Genomic DNA, 18,706 nt, shown 5'->3' with positions numbered 1-18,706 from the left:
GATTTTCTTCTTTTTTTCCAAAGCCTAAAACCAGGGGCAGTTGGTCCTAATTTTGCTGAAATTTCATGATGAATGTTTTGCTCAGTCTTTTTCCCCGATATGTCATTTTAAATAATAAATTCAACATTAAAAGCAAAACAACTCTGTAAGCGGACAGAATCAAAAGCATCTCAGTGAGGAATGAGCCAGATCAATGAGAAGCTGTGAATGTGTGATCTCAGTTGTTTTTACTATGTAAGGTGATAACAACAAAGTATGATGTGTGCGTGAAGCGTTTCGTATCGACATGAGATGAGGATTATATTGCAATTGTTTGTGGAGCATTTGATCTGGGTTTTCCCTTGTGATGAATGTGATTCATGTGAACCTAAGACGGGACGGCAACGATTTCGTTGATTCCATGACTGAGGCATGAGGGAACTGAAGCAGACAGAAGGTTTCATCTAATAAAGCAATAGTGGTTTTCAATCGTGCTCCTCAAGGGCCACTATCCTGCATGTTTCAGATGTTTTTTTCTGCTTCAGCACACCTGATTTGACTGAATGGGTGATTAACAAGCTCCTGCAGGATTTGAGGTCAAGCTGAAGAGGTAATTCAACCATTTAATCAGGTGTTTTGGTGGAGAAAAACAAAGAAGAAATGTGGGAAAGTGGCCCTCGAGGACCTGATTGGGCGTGATTGGTTTAGATCTTTTGAAGTGGGGGTTATATGGAAATGTTATGAAGAACTAAAATGACCTGTTGTTAATAGCTCTTTGAACAACCCCAGTTTGGAGAAATCGTTTAATTCTGATCGGGCTGACAAGGTAACGGCTAGTCTGACAAGAATGGATTGCTGTGGCTTCAATTAAAATAACTGCAGTCACAAACAAATGAAAGTGGCTCATGTAAGCACTTTTTTTTAGAAACCTTTACATCACCATCAATTTAGCATTGCAGTTGTCATATATGACAATCATAAATGCGTGCTTTTAAACTATTCTCTCTTTTCTGTTGTCATTCAGGTGTTATAGAGTGTAAGTGTATTTTATTTCTTATTTTGGTTTGTTTATTCAGGGACAGCACAGCAAGAAAATGCTGTACTTTGTGCAATTACAATGAAACCTTTCATTTCATTCATTCATTTTTTTGATTTGCATATTCACATCTATGGTTATTTTGCAAGCACAAAAAAAAACAATCATAAGTGGCAGCCAGCCGCAACACTTCAAGTGCAACCTCGATTACCTCTAATGGAAATATTGATATTTAAATACCGAAGTAAAATGAAATTGACGGAAACGTAGAGGTTTACAAAGTGGCGTTGGCACAACTGCTATGAAATGCTTGAGATTGGAGTTGTTTTAAGATGGCAAATAATCCATTTTGGTCTGTGTCTGCTTGGAATAGCTGTTAGCCCGTTAATCCAGTCAGAATTAAACTCTTGTTTCTCTAAACTGAGGTCATTCAAAGATCTATCTGCTACAGGTAAGATATTAAAAGTTCATAATCTTTCCACAAAAGCCCACTTGCAAAGGTGTGAACTATACACCTCATCCCTTTTAGGTGTATAGCTAAGAAAAATGCAAAACTCATTGATTGTTCTGTGGTTTGCCTTCAAACACAAACTAGAAATCTTTTAGAATAAAAATTTATGCTGGCTTTGGTTTGCATCTAGCTTCTTCGTACTGGACCACAGCCCAATACAGAGAAAAGAGAGATATTGCAGGTATATTTGTGTAATTTACTGATTAGTAGAAGATGTTTCATTAATATTCAGCAATGTAAACATTAAAATAATAGTTGCTTATAGTTTTTTGTGGGTTTGGTGTACTGCTTTAGTCTGAATTGTTGTTAATTAGAAATTTGCATACATTTTTCTATTAGCATCTCTGTGATAACTTGCATGCTAGTGGACTTTTTAAATAAATGTTGTTGTTTTTTTCTTCAAAATTGTCCCCAACACTCAAATGAATAAATCAGCATAAAATGAAGACGTGTTTACTGGAAAAATAAAAAACAGGCAAAACCCTGCAAATTAAGTTATTTTCGGGACGGAACAGTTAAAAAGATTGGACAGCTTGAATCACACCGGCTGTGACCTATCTTAGATTGATGAATGGGTTTGTGTGCCCTTCGTGGAAGAGGGGTGGGGATTGTTTCAAAGAGACGAGGGCAGAGATGTGTTTGTGGAGTTGTGTGCGAGTCATGTTGAGTATCACAAGAAGACAGTTTGTTTGTGTTTGAGAGACCGGACCAGAGATGAGGAGTTCTCCGCCAGAAAGAAAGAGGAAGAGGTCTTACACACGACTCTCTGCTGAGTCTAGAGTGAAGCAGGTTACAAGCCCTATAGATTATGATAATGGTGCCAGTGTGAATGTGTATGTGGGCATGTGTGCGTTTGAAAGTGCACAGGGGAAGGATGGTCTGTACCATCTGTCTCCCACTCGTCTCACTGAGACACTAATTACAGGACTTTACACTTCACTCCACCACCCTCATCACTGGACTGACTACACACACTGTGAAATGTGCTGTGGACGGGGTTTGTGGACTCTCATCTGCTTTCTGCCAATGTTTCATCTCCATCTCTTTCCCTCTTTTTTTTTTTCTTTTTACATAATGGATTTTCATCTCCTCATCTCTGTTCTTTTCCCACTGGATTTTTCTGTTTTTTTTCTTTTTATCCTTAACCTATTCTGTTTCCTTGTCATCAATTTTTTGTAGTGTACAGATCAATGATGCCAAGCTCTTTCTTGGTGTCATTGATCTGCGCAATTGGAAGCTAATTACATACTGCAAACACATCAGATATATAAAAAAACAATTTGAGAGCTTTTATATTTTTTTTGATAAGTACAAAGAAGGGAAGAAGATAAAAGTGGAGAGGGTGAGAAATTAGAGAGGGGACTCCTATCGTATTCTTTGCCAATGTGCACAACCCTTCATTAGCATAAATTTCAGGTCACCCACTTTCTCTGGCAAAGAGAGGGGTGCCACATTGGGGATATGCTTTCTCTGACATAAATTTGAGCTGCTATGGGTGGCTCAGAAGCAGACAAGTTACTGGAATGGGCAGAGTTTTTTAAGCGAAGGGGCTATCAGGTTGTTTTCTTAAAAACAAATAAAATAAAAAAGATATTTTCTTTTTTTTTCTAAATCTCATCTTTGCCATCTTCTCTCTGCTTCATACGTTCATCCAATTATTGTCCTCAATGAACTGTTAGTTTCACCACAAGCCCTTTAAAACCTTTCCACCTGTGTCCTTTTTGTGATTTTTTTCCAGGCAACTACGGTGAAAGTGGGATGGAAGCGTTTAAAGACATGGCAGCCAAGGAGGGCATCTGCATTGCCCACTCAGGTAGGAGATAAACTAATCAGCAAATTGAACAACTTCTGTCCTAATTCATTACACTTTATACTCTATATATTTATTATTAGGTTAAAAAGTGAAAATTAAAGACTGCAGAGTAGTTTATTGGTAATGTTGAAGACAAAAGTAAAACTGCCAGTATTTTTACACCCACGGCAAAGAGAAGCGCACTCCTGACAGTTATTGTTTTTGTCCATTTACTCCCACACCTAATGTTGTCAACGCTAATGGAATGGCGCATAATTTTTAATTACCACCAGCCGACATGAGACACGAGGTGTATCTTGTAATAAAAGTCATGTTGTAGAACAAGGGGTTTAATCCCTGGAGACGGCTTCCACTTCACATTTGTGTCAGCTGGTTGACACTCGAGCAAAATAAAAGACGTGCCACGAAACAAGTCAACTCTACGGATGAAGGAACGGAGATATAAATAAGTCATGCGGGTCACAGGCTTGTATTTGTTTGACGCGTTTTTTTTCCCCCTCCAGGCAAAATCTGGAGCAACGCTGGCGAGCAGAGCTTTGATCGTCTGCTGGAGAGACTGAGGGCGCACCTGCCCAAGGCCAGAGTAGTGGCATGCTTCTGTGAAGGCATGACTGTTCGCAATATCCTCATGGCTATGAGGCGTCAGGGGCTGGTTGGAGAGTTCCTCCTCGTCGGCAGGTCAGTTTGCCTTCAAAGGGATGTTTTTGTCTCATTGGCGGTTCTTAGATGTACAGTGTCTCCTCGCAAGAAAAAAGGGCTTTCTGCCTGCGCCTCCTGCGAAGCTTAAAGAAAAGCTACACGAAACAAACGCACGTAAAACCTACACAATAAGCAAAACTGACACCTTTTTGGCATAACTCGGACACAAAATACCCGACTGAAACAGACTTTGTCAAAGACACAGGCGAAGTAGCTCTTGAATTGAAGTACATTCTACATAAACAAAAAAATAGTTTGGAAATGGATTTCACTTCATGCTTCGTTTTAATTCTGATTTATTCCTCAACAGTTCATTTGCTCAAATAATGTTTCTTTCGCACAAAGCATTTCTTTTATGTTCGTTTGTGCACCTATATGAAAACTGCATCATAGTCTTTTGAAATTTTGGTTGTCATGCCAACCATGTAATTAACATAACATGAATAGTGATTTTTAGCACCCATGTCAGCCGGTCTGTGTGCTGCAAAATAGATTTTGAATAGGTTGGAAACAGTATCATGTGACTACCATTAAAATGCCAAACGTGTCATTCTTTTCAATTCTACTTCCCCTCAGTGCTGTGTGATTAAATCATCGTTGTCCACATCATTTGTGTTGTCATCACCAGCATGATGCTCATTATCATCTCAATCATCTTACTCATCATTCTCATCATCATCATCATCACCGTCCTCCAGCAACTGAGGTAAAATTTTAAACGCTAAATCTGTTGTTTGTCTTTCACTAGAGATGAAAGTGTAGGGAGAAAGAGAAGGATCATAAAAAGGTGCAACATTAGGGGGGAAAATAATGATTTACTAAGTGATTGGGTAACTCATGTCTTAAGTTTATTACATGCAAACTTTAACTGATCAGATCGGAAAAGGCAAGATGGAGAAGTTTTTTTTTTCCACTGTGTCTTTTCCTGCTGATGTGTCGGTGATAACATCCTGCAGTTTTGACGTAACTGAATCCACAGAAGCATCTTTGCAAACCTCTGCCACAGCTACGGTCAGATCATGAACAAATGCAGTGGCCATTTGAGCAACTTTGTTTATGTTTGTTTTACTTGTAAAGCTATCCAGAAATGTTAGATGGCTGGCAGTTTATACGCAGAAGTCAGACCAACTTGTTGCGCAGTCACAATATCCTTTATTTATTTGACACAATGTTAAAACCACAGCACACACTCATAGATTCATACTGCTTGTTTCTTATTATAACGCCTTCAATTAAAAATAAAAAGCAATTAAACCTGCTGAAGCCAACTCATTATTTGGCATGTCAGTTGTTGAAAATCAAACTCAATGATTTGTTAAAATGACCAGTTTTTTTTTTTTTTTTTTTTTTTTTTTTTTGCTGTACATCTTTCGGTCCTCTGTCTCCGGCCAGCCGGCTTTGATTCGGTCACTTAATTGAATATCATCTTTCATTAGCATCTATATCATAAACGGACTCCAGTTACAAATTAGAGACGGTCATGGGTGGGTGCCCTGCTCACTGGGGGTCTGTGGAAGAACCATCTGATTAAGCCAGTTGAGCAGACACTCATTTAACACCAGGATAATTACATTACCACAGGAGCATACAGATGATGATGATGAAACAGATTATTCTGCTTCTCTGCACTGAGAGTTTAGGAATACTTGACAATCGTTGAATCTTGAAATTGTACTTGAAAAGGCAGCTGTGCCACATAGCAGAGCAGAGTTTACGCTGGGGGTTCTAACTTACTACAGTTTCCTGTCAGTGTTCTTGCCTCAGATTGTGTCTGGCTTATCAGTTTTGTGTCCTGTTTACATTTTTGAGGCTGTGAAGTCACATTTCGATTGTCTTTACTCACCTAAACTCTTTTTAAGCTCTGTCATACTTAGCTGATCTGACTCTATTGCTTTATTCTGTTGGTTTTTAATGAGCAATCTGTTGGAAACCATAAAATTGGACCTATTGTCACAACTTTAAATATTTCAGTCAGACAACTCATCTGTAAATGTTTGTATGTCTTTATTGCTGAATACAGGATGCTGGGGTGGTGGTAGTGGGCAGCATGTGTGGGGAAAAAAAACCCCACCATTTGTTCTGCTAACATCCCTTCATGTCATGTCAGTTTAAACTGATATCTACATTTGATCACAGCTATTTCGGAAACTGTCGGTTCTGAAATAACAAACAGGAAATCTCCTATTTTATACTATAGATAGCGTGTGTTCTTAGGCATTTCTCAAGCCAATTTACAGGAAGGTTTTGCTGCAGAAATCCACACACACGTTTCTATTACTATGGTGAACAGATAAGATGGCCTACACAAAGAGTAATAGGGCACTTTGCTAGAAGAACATAATATGTATCAGGTTTAGGTTTGTTAAACATTTTTATGACAATATGTCTGCACTAAACTCTGTATTGACATTATGCTTTTAAGAACCACTAAGGTCACTAATTTGTTGTTAAGAAAACTGCAGCATTGTGAAGTTTTGTTCTTTTTTTTAAATGAATAATTAATGCGGTTCTTCTCATAGACTTGTTTTGTTTTGTTCTATCCCTCTTACAGAAAACTCCTAAAAAGCCAAATCCGGTCCTCGGGCTCACTAACCAAAACCTAAGTCGCACAAACGAACGTGCGCACTTAACGGCGTAGAGACACAGACACACTTTTCTGCCTGAGTGTATTGATTGCTTTGGTCTTATAAATCCTTGTGGTGCCAGAGGGCTGCAGACCCATTAATGAGTAGCTGGGCTGAGATAAATAACTGTTGCCACATTGGAGACATAGATACCGTCCCAGTCCCTACACACACACACACACACACACAGGTGTGTGCTTAAAAAGCACAAATGTGCTCTCTGTCTTGTCATTAGATTTTAAATCAATTCTCTTTTAATTGCCTTTATTTAGAAGATCCTCTCTTTACTGAAACTCAGGTGAAGTCTTACTAATGGCACACAAATCTGTGTCAGTTACCATTTAGGTACAATCTTTTTTTTTTCTCCACATCTTCTAACCATCATAAGATGCAGCGCAGTTTGGTTTAATAGCTATGACTTATGTGGTGACCTAATAGAGACATCCCTTCATTTTATGGTTGGTTATTACACTTTGATATATAAGTCCCTCTCAAGCACAGCCTGCCCTGCCTGACTCGTCGACGTACATCTTCCCCATTAGTCCAATTTCTAAATGGATGTGTTTTCTCATTTGCTGCAGCTTCATGCTGCATTTCATGGTGATCTAATTAGCCTAATTTTGAGCAGATACTTCATGAGGTTATTACAAATATAAATGAGTTAAAACATTGCTTTAAAAAAATAAGAATTTTTCCACATAATGGGCTAAAACCAGCGGCTGTGAATATATCGGGCTCTCTTGTGGTTCAAGCTTTGCAGATGGATCAATGTGCCAGCCAACATGTAACTAAGGCTGCGCTGCGTGTGTGTGTGTGTGTTTTAAAAGGCAGGTATTCTGAAAGAATGGCTGCACTGCTGAATGAATTGAAAAAGAATAGTTTCAATCAAAAGTCAAGGAGACTTTCTCGAGAGATCATCCCACATAAGTCTGTACCCCTTCTGTCTGCTGTTGCCATGGAAATTTTCCCTTCCATATTTGGATAAACCCAGCATAGCAGCAGGGCTGATACTACATGTGGCGCATGCGCCTGTGTTTATGTGAATGGCTACGTGCATGCGTGGGTGCTCTATTTGTGTATGCATGTGTGGCTGTGTCAGTAAATGCTTAGTTTTCCAGTTTCTCTGAAGCTGAATTGTCGGCCTAGCTGTGTCCTCAACTAAATTGATGAACAACAGAAGAAGCACTTAGTGTTTTAATGTGTAAATAATGTATTTTCCAATACAGCTCTTCATGCTGTTTATTTTTTTCTTAACTGATTTTTTTTTTTTCTTCACTCATTTGACACTTTATCTTGCCATCTCTCTCTCTCTCACTGAGTCCAACTGCTTGCATTTTTGTCAGAGTGGAAAAGTGTGATACATCGCAGCGAATCTGAGCTGATGATTTATTTGGGGTCACGGTGCTGTGTTTTCCCACTTCACACTGCATCTGTCTGACGGGGTGCCGCGGTGGCTTGGTGGCCAGTGGAGCGGTCTTGTAATTCCGAGGCTGCAGGCTCAAGCCCGGGTTGCGGCAGGAAGGCCATCCGGCGTCAAACAATTGCCAAATATTTTGTGCAAATTTACTCGCTGTGGCGACCCCTGAAGAAGGGAGCAGCCAAAAGAACAACAACTCTGCATCTGTCTGATAAGACTGCACTTTTCTTTTTTTTTTGTGGTTTCAAATTGAGAACAAATGGTGAAAGGCGTTGCATAATACAACATTGGAGTGAGTCAAGATGTGCCTCATCTTTAAAATTGATTTTTGGAGAATTACGCACCTGTATGGCGTTGGGATGAGATCAAACACTGGGCAGGAAAAAATTCAGAGAGGAATAAGACAGAAAAGAGGTGTGTGGAAACGAAAAAAAGATTTCTTTTTAGGCATCACTGTGGTGTTTTCAGTGCGTCACACTGGACTGAATGCTCCCATACACACTGTACACGCAGACACACAAAGAGGCTGTTTCAGACTATGAGAGGATTTGGAGCTGTGTTATGTTTCCTAGTTTCATGTTAATTTACCCTTCATTAAAACAAGAGCTGTTTTCATTTAATTGGTGAAATGATGGAAATTAATCCTGCTCTTTATTTTCATAGCTTTGCAATAAAAGGCTGCTTGTAATTAAACACAAGGGGGATACGCTGTAATGAATGGAGGGAGAAGATGAACCGAAAAGTTTCTTCTTTTCCTGTACATTTATCTATTACTACTATTGGTTTTATTATAAGTTGTTGCTGTGTGTCTAACTGTGTTTTTTGTCGTGGGAGAGCAATTTCTGCGTGAAGCCGTTTACAATACAAAAAATGATCCGTAGTTGTTTTGCGAGGGTGTTCTTGAAAGTTCTGCTGAAATGCAAATAAACTGAAGAATTGTGTGGTTACTGGATTAAAAAAACAACACTAGAAAGTCATACTAATGACTCTAAATGTAGAGCACTGGGAATATCTGCATTAGAAATAAATTAATGCGTCTCTATATGGCTTTTCAAGAGTCCAGTCTGTACCACAACTTACAGTTCAAACAAATTTTCAAGTTTCAGTCCAATTGTGCAAAAATATGAGTAACAGAATTCCTCAACAAACATCAAGTCCAGCCTTTCTTCCACGGTCTTTTGCAACTCATTGCAGTTTTGTCTTCCCTGCTAAAATGTCATATTGCTGTTTTCACCTCTTCGTTTTGTGTTTGTGTGTTAAACTATGGCAGAATGTGGTCTTGAAGGAAAAAGTACAACAAACGTGGAAGAAGTAGATTCTTTTATTACTTTTGGGCTGGAACTGATGTAATGTTGTAAGGAAAAAAAACTTTCAAAATTTAAGTTTACTAAAAGGGTTTACAGATAAAATCAAATTGCAGTTTAAACCTTACACTACCTTGCAATCTGATGCATCTAGCGCTGCTCCTGACAACTTGATGAGCGGTCCCCATGGGTTTTAGTCATTCCCACATTATTATGTGACATGTAAATATTCAGTTGCCCTCTGAATGTTCTGTACTGTGAAGTTTCACGTCTGCATGAAGCATGGTGGTTATAGAAAATCTGTCCGTGTACAGACCGACGTAAACACCTGCCAAAGAAATCAAAGCTGTGACAATTTAATCAAGTGTTGCCAGATTTTGGCTTTTGAAAGACTGAATTCATATCGGATAAATAAAAAAACAAACTAAAAGTTATATTTGACCTATGCAAGTATGCATGTATTTGTTTTAATATAAAACATGATCGACTTTTTTTTTTGAGATGGTTAAAGGAAAGAATTCATCAAAGTGCCTTGGATCTCTTTGTTCGTTGGTGTCAAAAATGCCAAAAGTGTCAAAGACATATCAAAGTCTACACGAAAGGTGCATATCTTCACATTTTAAACTCCAATAAAACTCTGCATTGACTTCAAAAAGCTGTTGAACTGAAACAGCTCGAAATCAAAGCATCCTTTCTTCGACTCGCTGGTCTCGTCCATCAGTTTTCTGCCTCTACCTGTCTCTTTCTTTCGCTCTTTGTCTCCTTTCTCTTTTTGCAATGGAACAGGGCGTTTTTCAAACTGTGCTTGTCTTTCTTCGTGCCTCTGCTTTTGTTTTTGCTGTCCAGTTTCTGTTTAGAAACACATTCTGTAGGTAAATAAGGGACTAATGACAGTACAAAAAATACTATTATAATCATTACATAAGAGCCAGAGGAGAAAACCTTATATAGTAAGAAGTAGCTCAGGTTCGTCCTAAAACTCTGTTTATGCAGCAGCCATTCACTGTCAAAAGGAGCATTATATAACATTGCAAAAGTGTGCATTGCTTAGTTTTAATTCCTCAGATAAAAAAACAGCTTTAACCATTTTTAAGTTCACATCACTTACGAACATTCTCATTTGGCCACATTCATGCACAACACTGCCGATAGATAATTAGTCTGACTGCTTCACGCTTTGTGCTTTGCTAATAAGAGAACAGATCTATTTATTATTTTCCATTAACCTTTTTGCATTTCCCCGAATCATGTGTTTTAAAAAAAAAGTCTCTTGTTGTAGCCCTGCAATATAGAGCCTTGAAAGAGAGCAATGAAGCAACAGATTGGGGTTAGCACGCAGAACACAAGAGAGTTCAGTAAAACCAAAAATCTGCTTAAAATGGAAAAGTCCACCACAGTTTGTTACCTTGTCCTGCTGCTCAAAGCAATGTTTCACAAAATAAGCTGATGAAAAACAAATGATAATATGACTAAAACTTTAAATAGAGGTTGTCCTTTCTTCCTTTTTTAATGTGGAACTGTGATCATGTTTTTCTATTATATCGTAATGATTGTTGTTATAATACTTGGATTCACAGAAGAGGAGGTGGGATGATTCATTCGTCATGTTTGTATTCCTGACAGCCATGAAAAGTGGTATTGTCTGCTGTTCCAACCCTAACCTTAGACAGATATAGGCGCTTTTAGACAAGCCTGTTCACTCTCCCATTCTGTGTCAGAGTCTACCACAGGATTATGGCTATGATTTTTTTTTTTAAACGGTGTTGAGTCGACTGATAAAAGAATATATTTCAGTAAATCTTAAGCTTTCAGTAGGTCTTATACTGCACTGATCCTCAACAGTTTGAGAGCCTGTTATGCTTAGCAGCTCAAACTAATTTTATTGTAAAAGAAAGTTTTTAAAAAAATGTTTTCATCTGTCAAAAGGTGTTGATAGTTACTCCTGTGGCTGCCAAAAAAAGAGAGAGAAAACCTTTGATAGCATCACAATCATAGTGACAGTTTCAAACATCTCCAAGTTAAATCATTTGGTACTTCTTTTGTTTGACATCAGCTTCATCTTTTTTGGTCTCAGCTCACATCTAGAGCTCATCCTTCAAGAAGAAAAGCATGGTGACATTTAAGAACAGAGCGCTCAAGACTCTCTGAGTCCCTGGATGGGAAATTAAGAGGTTTTCTGTATGTAGGGCGGACCTAAGGGCATATAGACATTCTCTCGCACACCTCCACACATACTTAGCCCACATAATGTCAGTGCTCTCTCATATAGACTCAAAAGTTCAGTTTGGATCAAAATTCGCTGTTGTTTTCAGATACATGTTTGCTGACCAACATGTGCAACACCTACAAAATTACAGACATATGCATGAACAGACATACTTAGGCATGGGGAAACAGACAAATGCATGCTTACACACTCAATTTATCCTCTTATTGCTCTCCCAGGAAATGGTCTGATCCTCTTACAGCAATCCAATGGGAAAAGTGCTTGGAATTAGAGAGCATGGAGGGATGACAGATAGACATGGATAGCAGGCAAAAGAAGCAGAAAGAAGGTAGTTCAGAGTAAATCTATATCTGAACCTTTTGAGGGTTGCATGTTTATAATTTTTTTTTATTTAGTTGGTACAACAGATTGGTGGTACCACCTGTCTGTTGTGAGCTCTCAGTTTGATACGTTACTGCTCAGTTTCTGACATTTACACTTGGGGATTAAACAGACTGTTACATCAGTAATTCTGCCTGCTCAGACACATGCATGTACACACACTGTTACACACACAATAATCCTTTTAATGGTCGTTGTCACCGTAATCCACACCGTAATCTAAAGGGTTTACCCCCTGTTTCATATTTGATGCTAACGTCCAGGGCATTTATTTGAGTGAACCTTTTCATAAAAATCAAAAAATCAAGACCTATCCATTTCCACTACTTTTCTTACACTTCCATTTGACTTCAACTTAACTTTTGTACTTTACTTCTATAACCTTTCCAGAATCTTTCCTTCTTCTGTACAATACACTTTCATCTATCACACATTTGAAAGGTCATTTGTAAACTGCCCTCCTATCTCCTGAAGTGCCTGGACAGAAATTAAATGGGGCCTTAATTTAGCTCAGACTCAGACGCAGGCAAAGGTAATTAAAAAAAAAGAACTTTGATACCTCTGAGAAATGACCTCCAGCAAAGTGAAATATGTAAATATGGAGGAAGTGGGGGGGCTGAGTGTTTTGCACTCTTTGCCTTTGTGTGAAAAGCATGAAAAAACGACGGCAAATGGATTGGTATAACATTGACTATAAGACAGACTGTGCCTCTCCTTGAGTATTTTACAGTTTTTTCGCATTTTGATGTTATTCGGTTTTTAAGAACTCAGATTTATTCCTGCATCCGCTCGTTTATTTATTACATGTCTTCAGCTTATTTGAGGTTGAAAAGGTAACAGGTGCAGGAGGGAAACCTTGACAGTCCCTGTTCTGCGTGACACTCTGCAGCTCCTGGGGTAAGGCATTCCTAGACCAATATAGACCACCAGTGAATTAAAATCTTTTGATCTTGATCCAAATCTTATGGCTATATAGTGAAGGTTGGAATGTAGACCAGTAAATTAGGAGCTCTGCCTTTTTGGTCTGCTTCTTCTCCACCATAACAAACCTGAGCAACACCCTCAAAGCTCTGACCCGTTGGATTATCTCCTGCTTCATCCTGTCCTAACCTGTGGACAAGACTCCAAGATACTCGGACTCCTCAGTTTGACACAATAACCAAAAACAGTGCTTGAATAAATTTATCACACTAATAAATTTGACCAGTCACCCAAAATGCGATAGGTTACAGCAAAAAATAGGCATTTGACTAAAATGATATATAAAGTGAGAGTTGATATCATGGTAGAAAGTTGTTAATATTTAAAGGAAATATTTTTGAGCAGAAATTTAGAAATGAACCCCATTTTTTTGTTGCTTTATACATTGTGGATTACATTATTTTTGAGCAGCCCGTGCTGGAGCACTGGCTTTTGTTTTCAGCTGAAATGAGACTTAACAAAGCAGTAGCAAGAGAACAGCCAACTTTTTTAATCTATGTGGATTTAAGAAGCTGAGGTCAGAAACCACTGACATTCAACCTTTGAATCACATATTCGTCATGCAACCTCTTCCACTGAACCGTACCATCTGCACATTGTTGCACTGAAACAAGGTCAAACTGTGTAGTGTACTTTCTTACTCACGACTTACTGCTGCAATATTCTTACGGCTGTAATATTCTGATGACATTAGTGAATGAAGTTTCAAGCAGGTAAACAGTCTGCAGGTGTAAACCATGTTTAGCATCCATCCAGTAAAGTGCAAAATTAAAATGTGGTTCACAGTTGTTTGCTGTTAAGTAGAAAGTATATCAGGGGGCTGCTTGAACTTTTCGATTAATTCTTTTCACCTGGGTGTCAAATGACATTTATTCTTTTCAAACTCCAGCAAACACATGCCAGACCCTATTATCCATTCGTCTCTCTCTCTCTCTCTCCGTGCATTCCCTCTCTTCCGGGGAACTCAGGAAAAAATGGGTGTGATGCGCGCTGCATCGCAGCCCCCGCACAGCTTGTTACCATGGCAACAAAGGAGACAGAGGGTGAAAAAAAAAAAATTATGGAACGACAGAGATAGTGTGTGAAAGAGAGGAAGTTTGCAAGAGAAGGATCAAGAGGTTTACTTGTGTGCTATAAACGGTCTTCCATCTGCGTCCTTGTACAACAAGAGATCTCTCAGCTAACTGCTCATCAGCAAAATTATGCGGCGTCAGAAGAATATAACAAGTCGGTGAAGCCCTTTTCAGTTTTCAGAAAAATTATTGTGTTCAAGCTCTCCAAATTCAATGAAAATATGTGATTCTAGTTAAACAATTAGATACAATTTTGAGTACTTTGTAGAAGAAAATACAAAGGGAGATCCAAAATAAAGTCGTAAAGCCATTGCTTAAGCAGTTGTTTGTTTTTTGTTTTGCGACCAGAAATATTATAAAAATAAAATCGCAGCCATGTTAATTATGTAATAATGCTGCAGATACAGTAAGCTGTGTTCTTATTTCAGTATAAAAAGTGAATTATTGACATTTATGGAAAATCTGAAACTCAACAAACTCAAAGATGAGCTCTCCTTTAGTGAATAGATCAACAAAATGTTTACCTCAATATACATAAATACATTCAAAATCAAAACGGGGTAAAATACATCCATGTCTTGCTAATGTGGAGTATTAAAATATTTTTTTGGCTGAAGTAGTTTTTTCTTTAGCTGTTTGAAACCAATTTGTAAGCACCGTCTTGGCAATTTAAACTTTCTTTTTTTTAATATAAAGCTGTTTTGTTCTTTTACCACAACTGGTGTTGGGAAACAAATTGCAGGACTTCAATTTATTCTTTTATGGTGTGAAAGATATGCATCACTTTGGATCATTGGAGAAAAAACATCCTTTCACAATGCCAGTGACCTTATCCAAATTTTTAACAGAACAAGCAGAAAAGCAAAATCCTGCTCAGGAGTCGGTGAAAGGCCAGGAGGATTATCCATAAATCCAGACAAACGGAAAATGGTAGAGTTAAGAATTCCAAAAGCATCCTTTGCGGCCGGCTGTGGATCAGTGGTTAGAGCAGTCGTCTTCCAATAAGATAGTTGGAGGTTTGATTCCACCAGTATGCCATATGTCACGTGTCCCTGGGCAAGACACTGAACCCCCTATTGCCTCTGATGAGCCCCATCGGTGTATGAATGCAATCTAAAGCACTGATTAGTCTCTATAAAATGATTTATTCAGATTAGCTTTGTAGAGATTCAGTAGAGTGTGTGAATGTGTGGATGGGTAAATGAGGGCATAGATTGTGTTGTAAAGCGCTCTGAGTGGCCTGGTTGGCTAGAAAGGCATTAATATAAGTACAGTCCATTTATCCTTTGCATCCCAAAAGCACATAAAAAGCTTCCAGAGAAAAAGGACTAAAACCAACCACCCAGCTCATCCTATTTTTACACATGAGTGGTTCCACTTCACTTCAAACTTAGTCTGGGCGCTTGAGTGTTATGTGTAGTATCTTAGCTGTTCCTAGAACAGAGATCTCAAAGGTTGTTCCTGGGATCTGTTGGAGCCACTTTTCCAGTTTGAGGGTCACAGCACCAAGTTCTCTGATGACCATTGGTACCATTGAGGCCTTGACTCTCCATAACTTCTCTATTTCCTCCTTCAGTCCTTGGTATTTCTCAAGCTTCTTGTGCTCCTTCTTCCTGATGTTGCAGTCACTTGTAATTGCTGCATCTATCACTGCTGCCTTCTTCTGTAAATTGCTGACCGCCACAATGTCTGATTGGTTAGTCTGATTGATTGTCAGTCTGGATCTGGAAGTCCTACACCATCTTAGCAATGCCATTCTCCACCTATAGCCTCCTGCTTTGACTGTGAGACCTCCAGACCATACTCTGCACCGATGGTCCTGCACACTGTTCCAGCCACCTGCTTTGCCTGCCGTCCTCTGTTACTGTTGTCCTGAGGGCCTGGATTTGAACCCTGAACCCCTGATATATGTAACAAAAAAAAAAAAAAAAGAACAGGAATCTTCCAACAGGCCCATGTTTTAAAGAGCCTGTATCTGACCCGGAATTACAACATGGTTTTGACTCATCCACAAATTGCTGTCTTGCTGTGATGTTACATCAGCAGTCCTATTTCTGGTTAAAAAAAAAACACATCCGGAGAAAAGTACTTGAGGGTATGCAGTCCTTCACGGAGTTCCCTAGTCACTACTGTACCTTGGGTGTCATTGTCTTTTTTATTTCTGAAAATAAATTTATATCTTTAGGTTAATCAGCTATATATGTTTCATGTGATGTTTTGTGTCCTAGGCCCGCCGATGCCAATATTCTAAAACTAAGTTTGTCAGATGAGGGAGAACATTGTGGCATGTGTTACAAATAAGAAGTGCGAAATTCATTAAAGGTCACAATAACACAGCTAATTTACTGAAGATCTGTTCATTACTCTCTTTTTTTTAGACACACACACACACACACACACTTAGAGATTCACACATGATTCTGTGGGCGATAAGCTGGATGCCTCATTATTGGGCATTAGCTGCACTCCTTGCTAATCCCTGCTGTCAAACAGACAGACTAGCAATGTGTGTGTCTGCGCATACAGGCCTATCGAGTATAATTATTGCCACTCTGCAAAGCAGGAAATAGCTCCTGATTCTTAGCCACAGGCATATAATTCTCTTACACAAGATTGTTTGCTAAGGGGTTGTGGTGTTGAACATATGGGATGTTGAGATGTGTTTACACATACCATTTACCCTGGAAGTTTACATCATATACAGTCTTTGTAAACACAAATATGAAGGCACTTTTACTACATATTGCTTTAACTTAAAAACAAAAAAATTGGTGCTTAAGTTTTAATGTTTTTTGGATTTCTTGAGACCAACAGGTAAAGAAAAAAAAGGATAATTTCTGCCTCAAAACTGACACCTTCATATTTGAAATCTTAAATGCACATTTGTAATCATTCTACCTGAAATATACAACAGGTAAATAGTGCTGCAATATCAATGTTCATTAAAGTTTTATTTTAACTTCCATCTGGAGCTTTTATACAGAAACCAGTGATTTGGGATTAGAAATCATGCCTGAATTTTGGATTACCGTTAAAGTTCCAGTTAAGAGATTTTTTTTTTCTACTTTGCTGTTATTTGTCAGTGTTGTGTAAAAGTCACAATCCCAACAAACCGACAAGTGAAAGGATGTTTTGAAGTTTGACATCTTGAATGGTGGATCTAATTCAGTAGAATACCCATTCTTTGTCTTGTCTGACAACCTTTGTGTGTCAACAAATATTGTACCACAAGGACGTTTTGTACTAGTGTGAAATTTGTGGATTATCTTGGCTGATTTGAAAAGCGGCAAAATAAAATAGGCACCTCTTCCAAAAAACAATGCTCTTAAAACTCAAGAGCGTAGATCCAAGCTGGGTCATTGGTTTGAAGCTTGGTGAAATGACTTGTGTTCAGCACAGAGATCTTTGAGTGGAGGAACCGCAAACATCTTGGGAAGCAGAGAGAGAAATGAAAACGACAGAGGAGGGGGGTTAAAAAGAGAGAGGATCTAGGAAAAAAGACCAGAAGGCCACCATGGTGATAAAGATGAGACAGAAATAAAAAAGACTCAGAGAGGGGGAGTAATGTTACGCTGGAGGTGTATTACCTCAGCAGGTGATATTACAATGTCTGCTGTGTGGAATATGAGAGATGACACTTTTATGTGTGAAGCAATAAAAAGTAATGAGGCTGGACAAGAAGGGATAGGTAAAATACACAGCCTGTTTCCCTGTAACTTTTTCCCACTGACATCATGCTTTCATTTCTTTCTCACCATATGTGTGTGAGTTTTTCCTCCACTGCTCAACTCATGTCTCCTTCCCAAATATCATCGCTCTTCATTTCACAACTTGGCAAAGAACACACCCTTATAAATCCTCATAGAACTCCGCTGTCTCCTTTCTGAATCCTCTTTTTTTTACCGTTTATAATTCAGTCTTTGCCCCTTGAGATCATATCTGTGTCACTTTATACTTTCTTTGTCTTTACTCATCCAAGAGGATTTTGTTGTCTTTAACCTCTTTGCTCCCTGTGGTATTTCACTCATAGGTCTCATTGTCTCTTGTCTTATCCTTTGCTTTCTCTGCCATTTTCTTAATCCTCCACTCTGCTCGGTTTGCTTTACTCATATTGACCCGTATTTTTTGCTCCAGTGTAATTTTGCTCCTTTGCATTGTTTTTGCCCTCTATAGCCAATAAGCTTTGTTCGACAATACCTGGCTTAAAATTGATGTACAAGTAGAAAGTGTTTCTGATGACTCACAACACAAAGGCATAAAAAGGTCTTAGGGCACAAAAGACACACGAAGCTTGCTGTCAGTATTTTTTACTCCTAGTCACATTTTCCAACAGCAGATGACACTTTTAGTGAGCTAGTGTCTTTTGTGTGTGTATAACACTCCCACACCTGACTGCGTCCAGACAAAGGCCCCAGCTGGAGGGGAATAATGTCTGTTATCTGCACTCATCCATCCTCTTTCCCCGTTTCTCTCGTTACAGCTATTTATGTCAGTAAACCTCCTGCTTCGTTTTTTTGTTTATTTATTTCGGCAGTGAGAAGATGGATAGTCCTTATGTATTTCAAATATTCTGATCCGTCTACTGTACATAAACTGCACATCTTCAGCTTGACTTTATCATTACTGGTGCTTTTTAAATGACCAGAAATGTGTGACCCATT

General features: G+C 38.7%; 1 protein-coding gene across 2 annotated transcripts in view; it reads left to right on the top strand.

Moving 5' to 3' along the window:
* grm5b (glutamate receptor, metabotropic 5b) overlaps positions 1 to 18,706 on the top strand; it is a 73,814-nt gene that overhangs the window by 19,153 nt on the left and 35,955 nt on the right. For both annotated transcript variants that reach the window (XM_017431013.3, XM_017431012.3), the window contains exons 5-6: positions 3,265 to 3,339; positions 3,843 to 4,017. In XM_017431013.3, the coding sequence (XP_017286502.1) occupies positions 3,265 to 3,339; positions 3,843 to 4,017 (250 nt within the window). The remainder of the gene's footprint in view (positions 1 to 3,264; positions 3,340 to 3,842; positions 4,018 to 18,706) is intronic.

The sequence above is a fragment of the Kryptolebias marmoratus genome, linkage group LG2 (assembly GCF_001649575.2).
Source record: "Kryptolebias marmoratus isolate JLee-2015 linkage group LG2, ASM164957v2, whole genome shotgun sequence".
In the NCBI taxonomy this organism is placed as follows: Eukaryota; Metazoa; Chordata; class Actinopteri; order Cyprinodontiformes; family Rivulidae; genus Kryptolebias; species Kryptolebias marmoratus.
The sequence above is the reverse complement of the archived record's forward strand: the minus strand, read 5'-3'. Positions and strand labels throughout refer to the sequence as shown.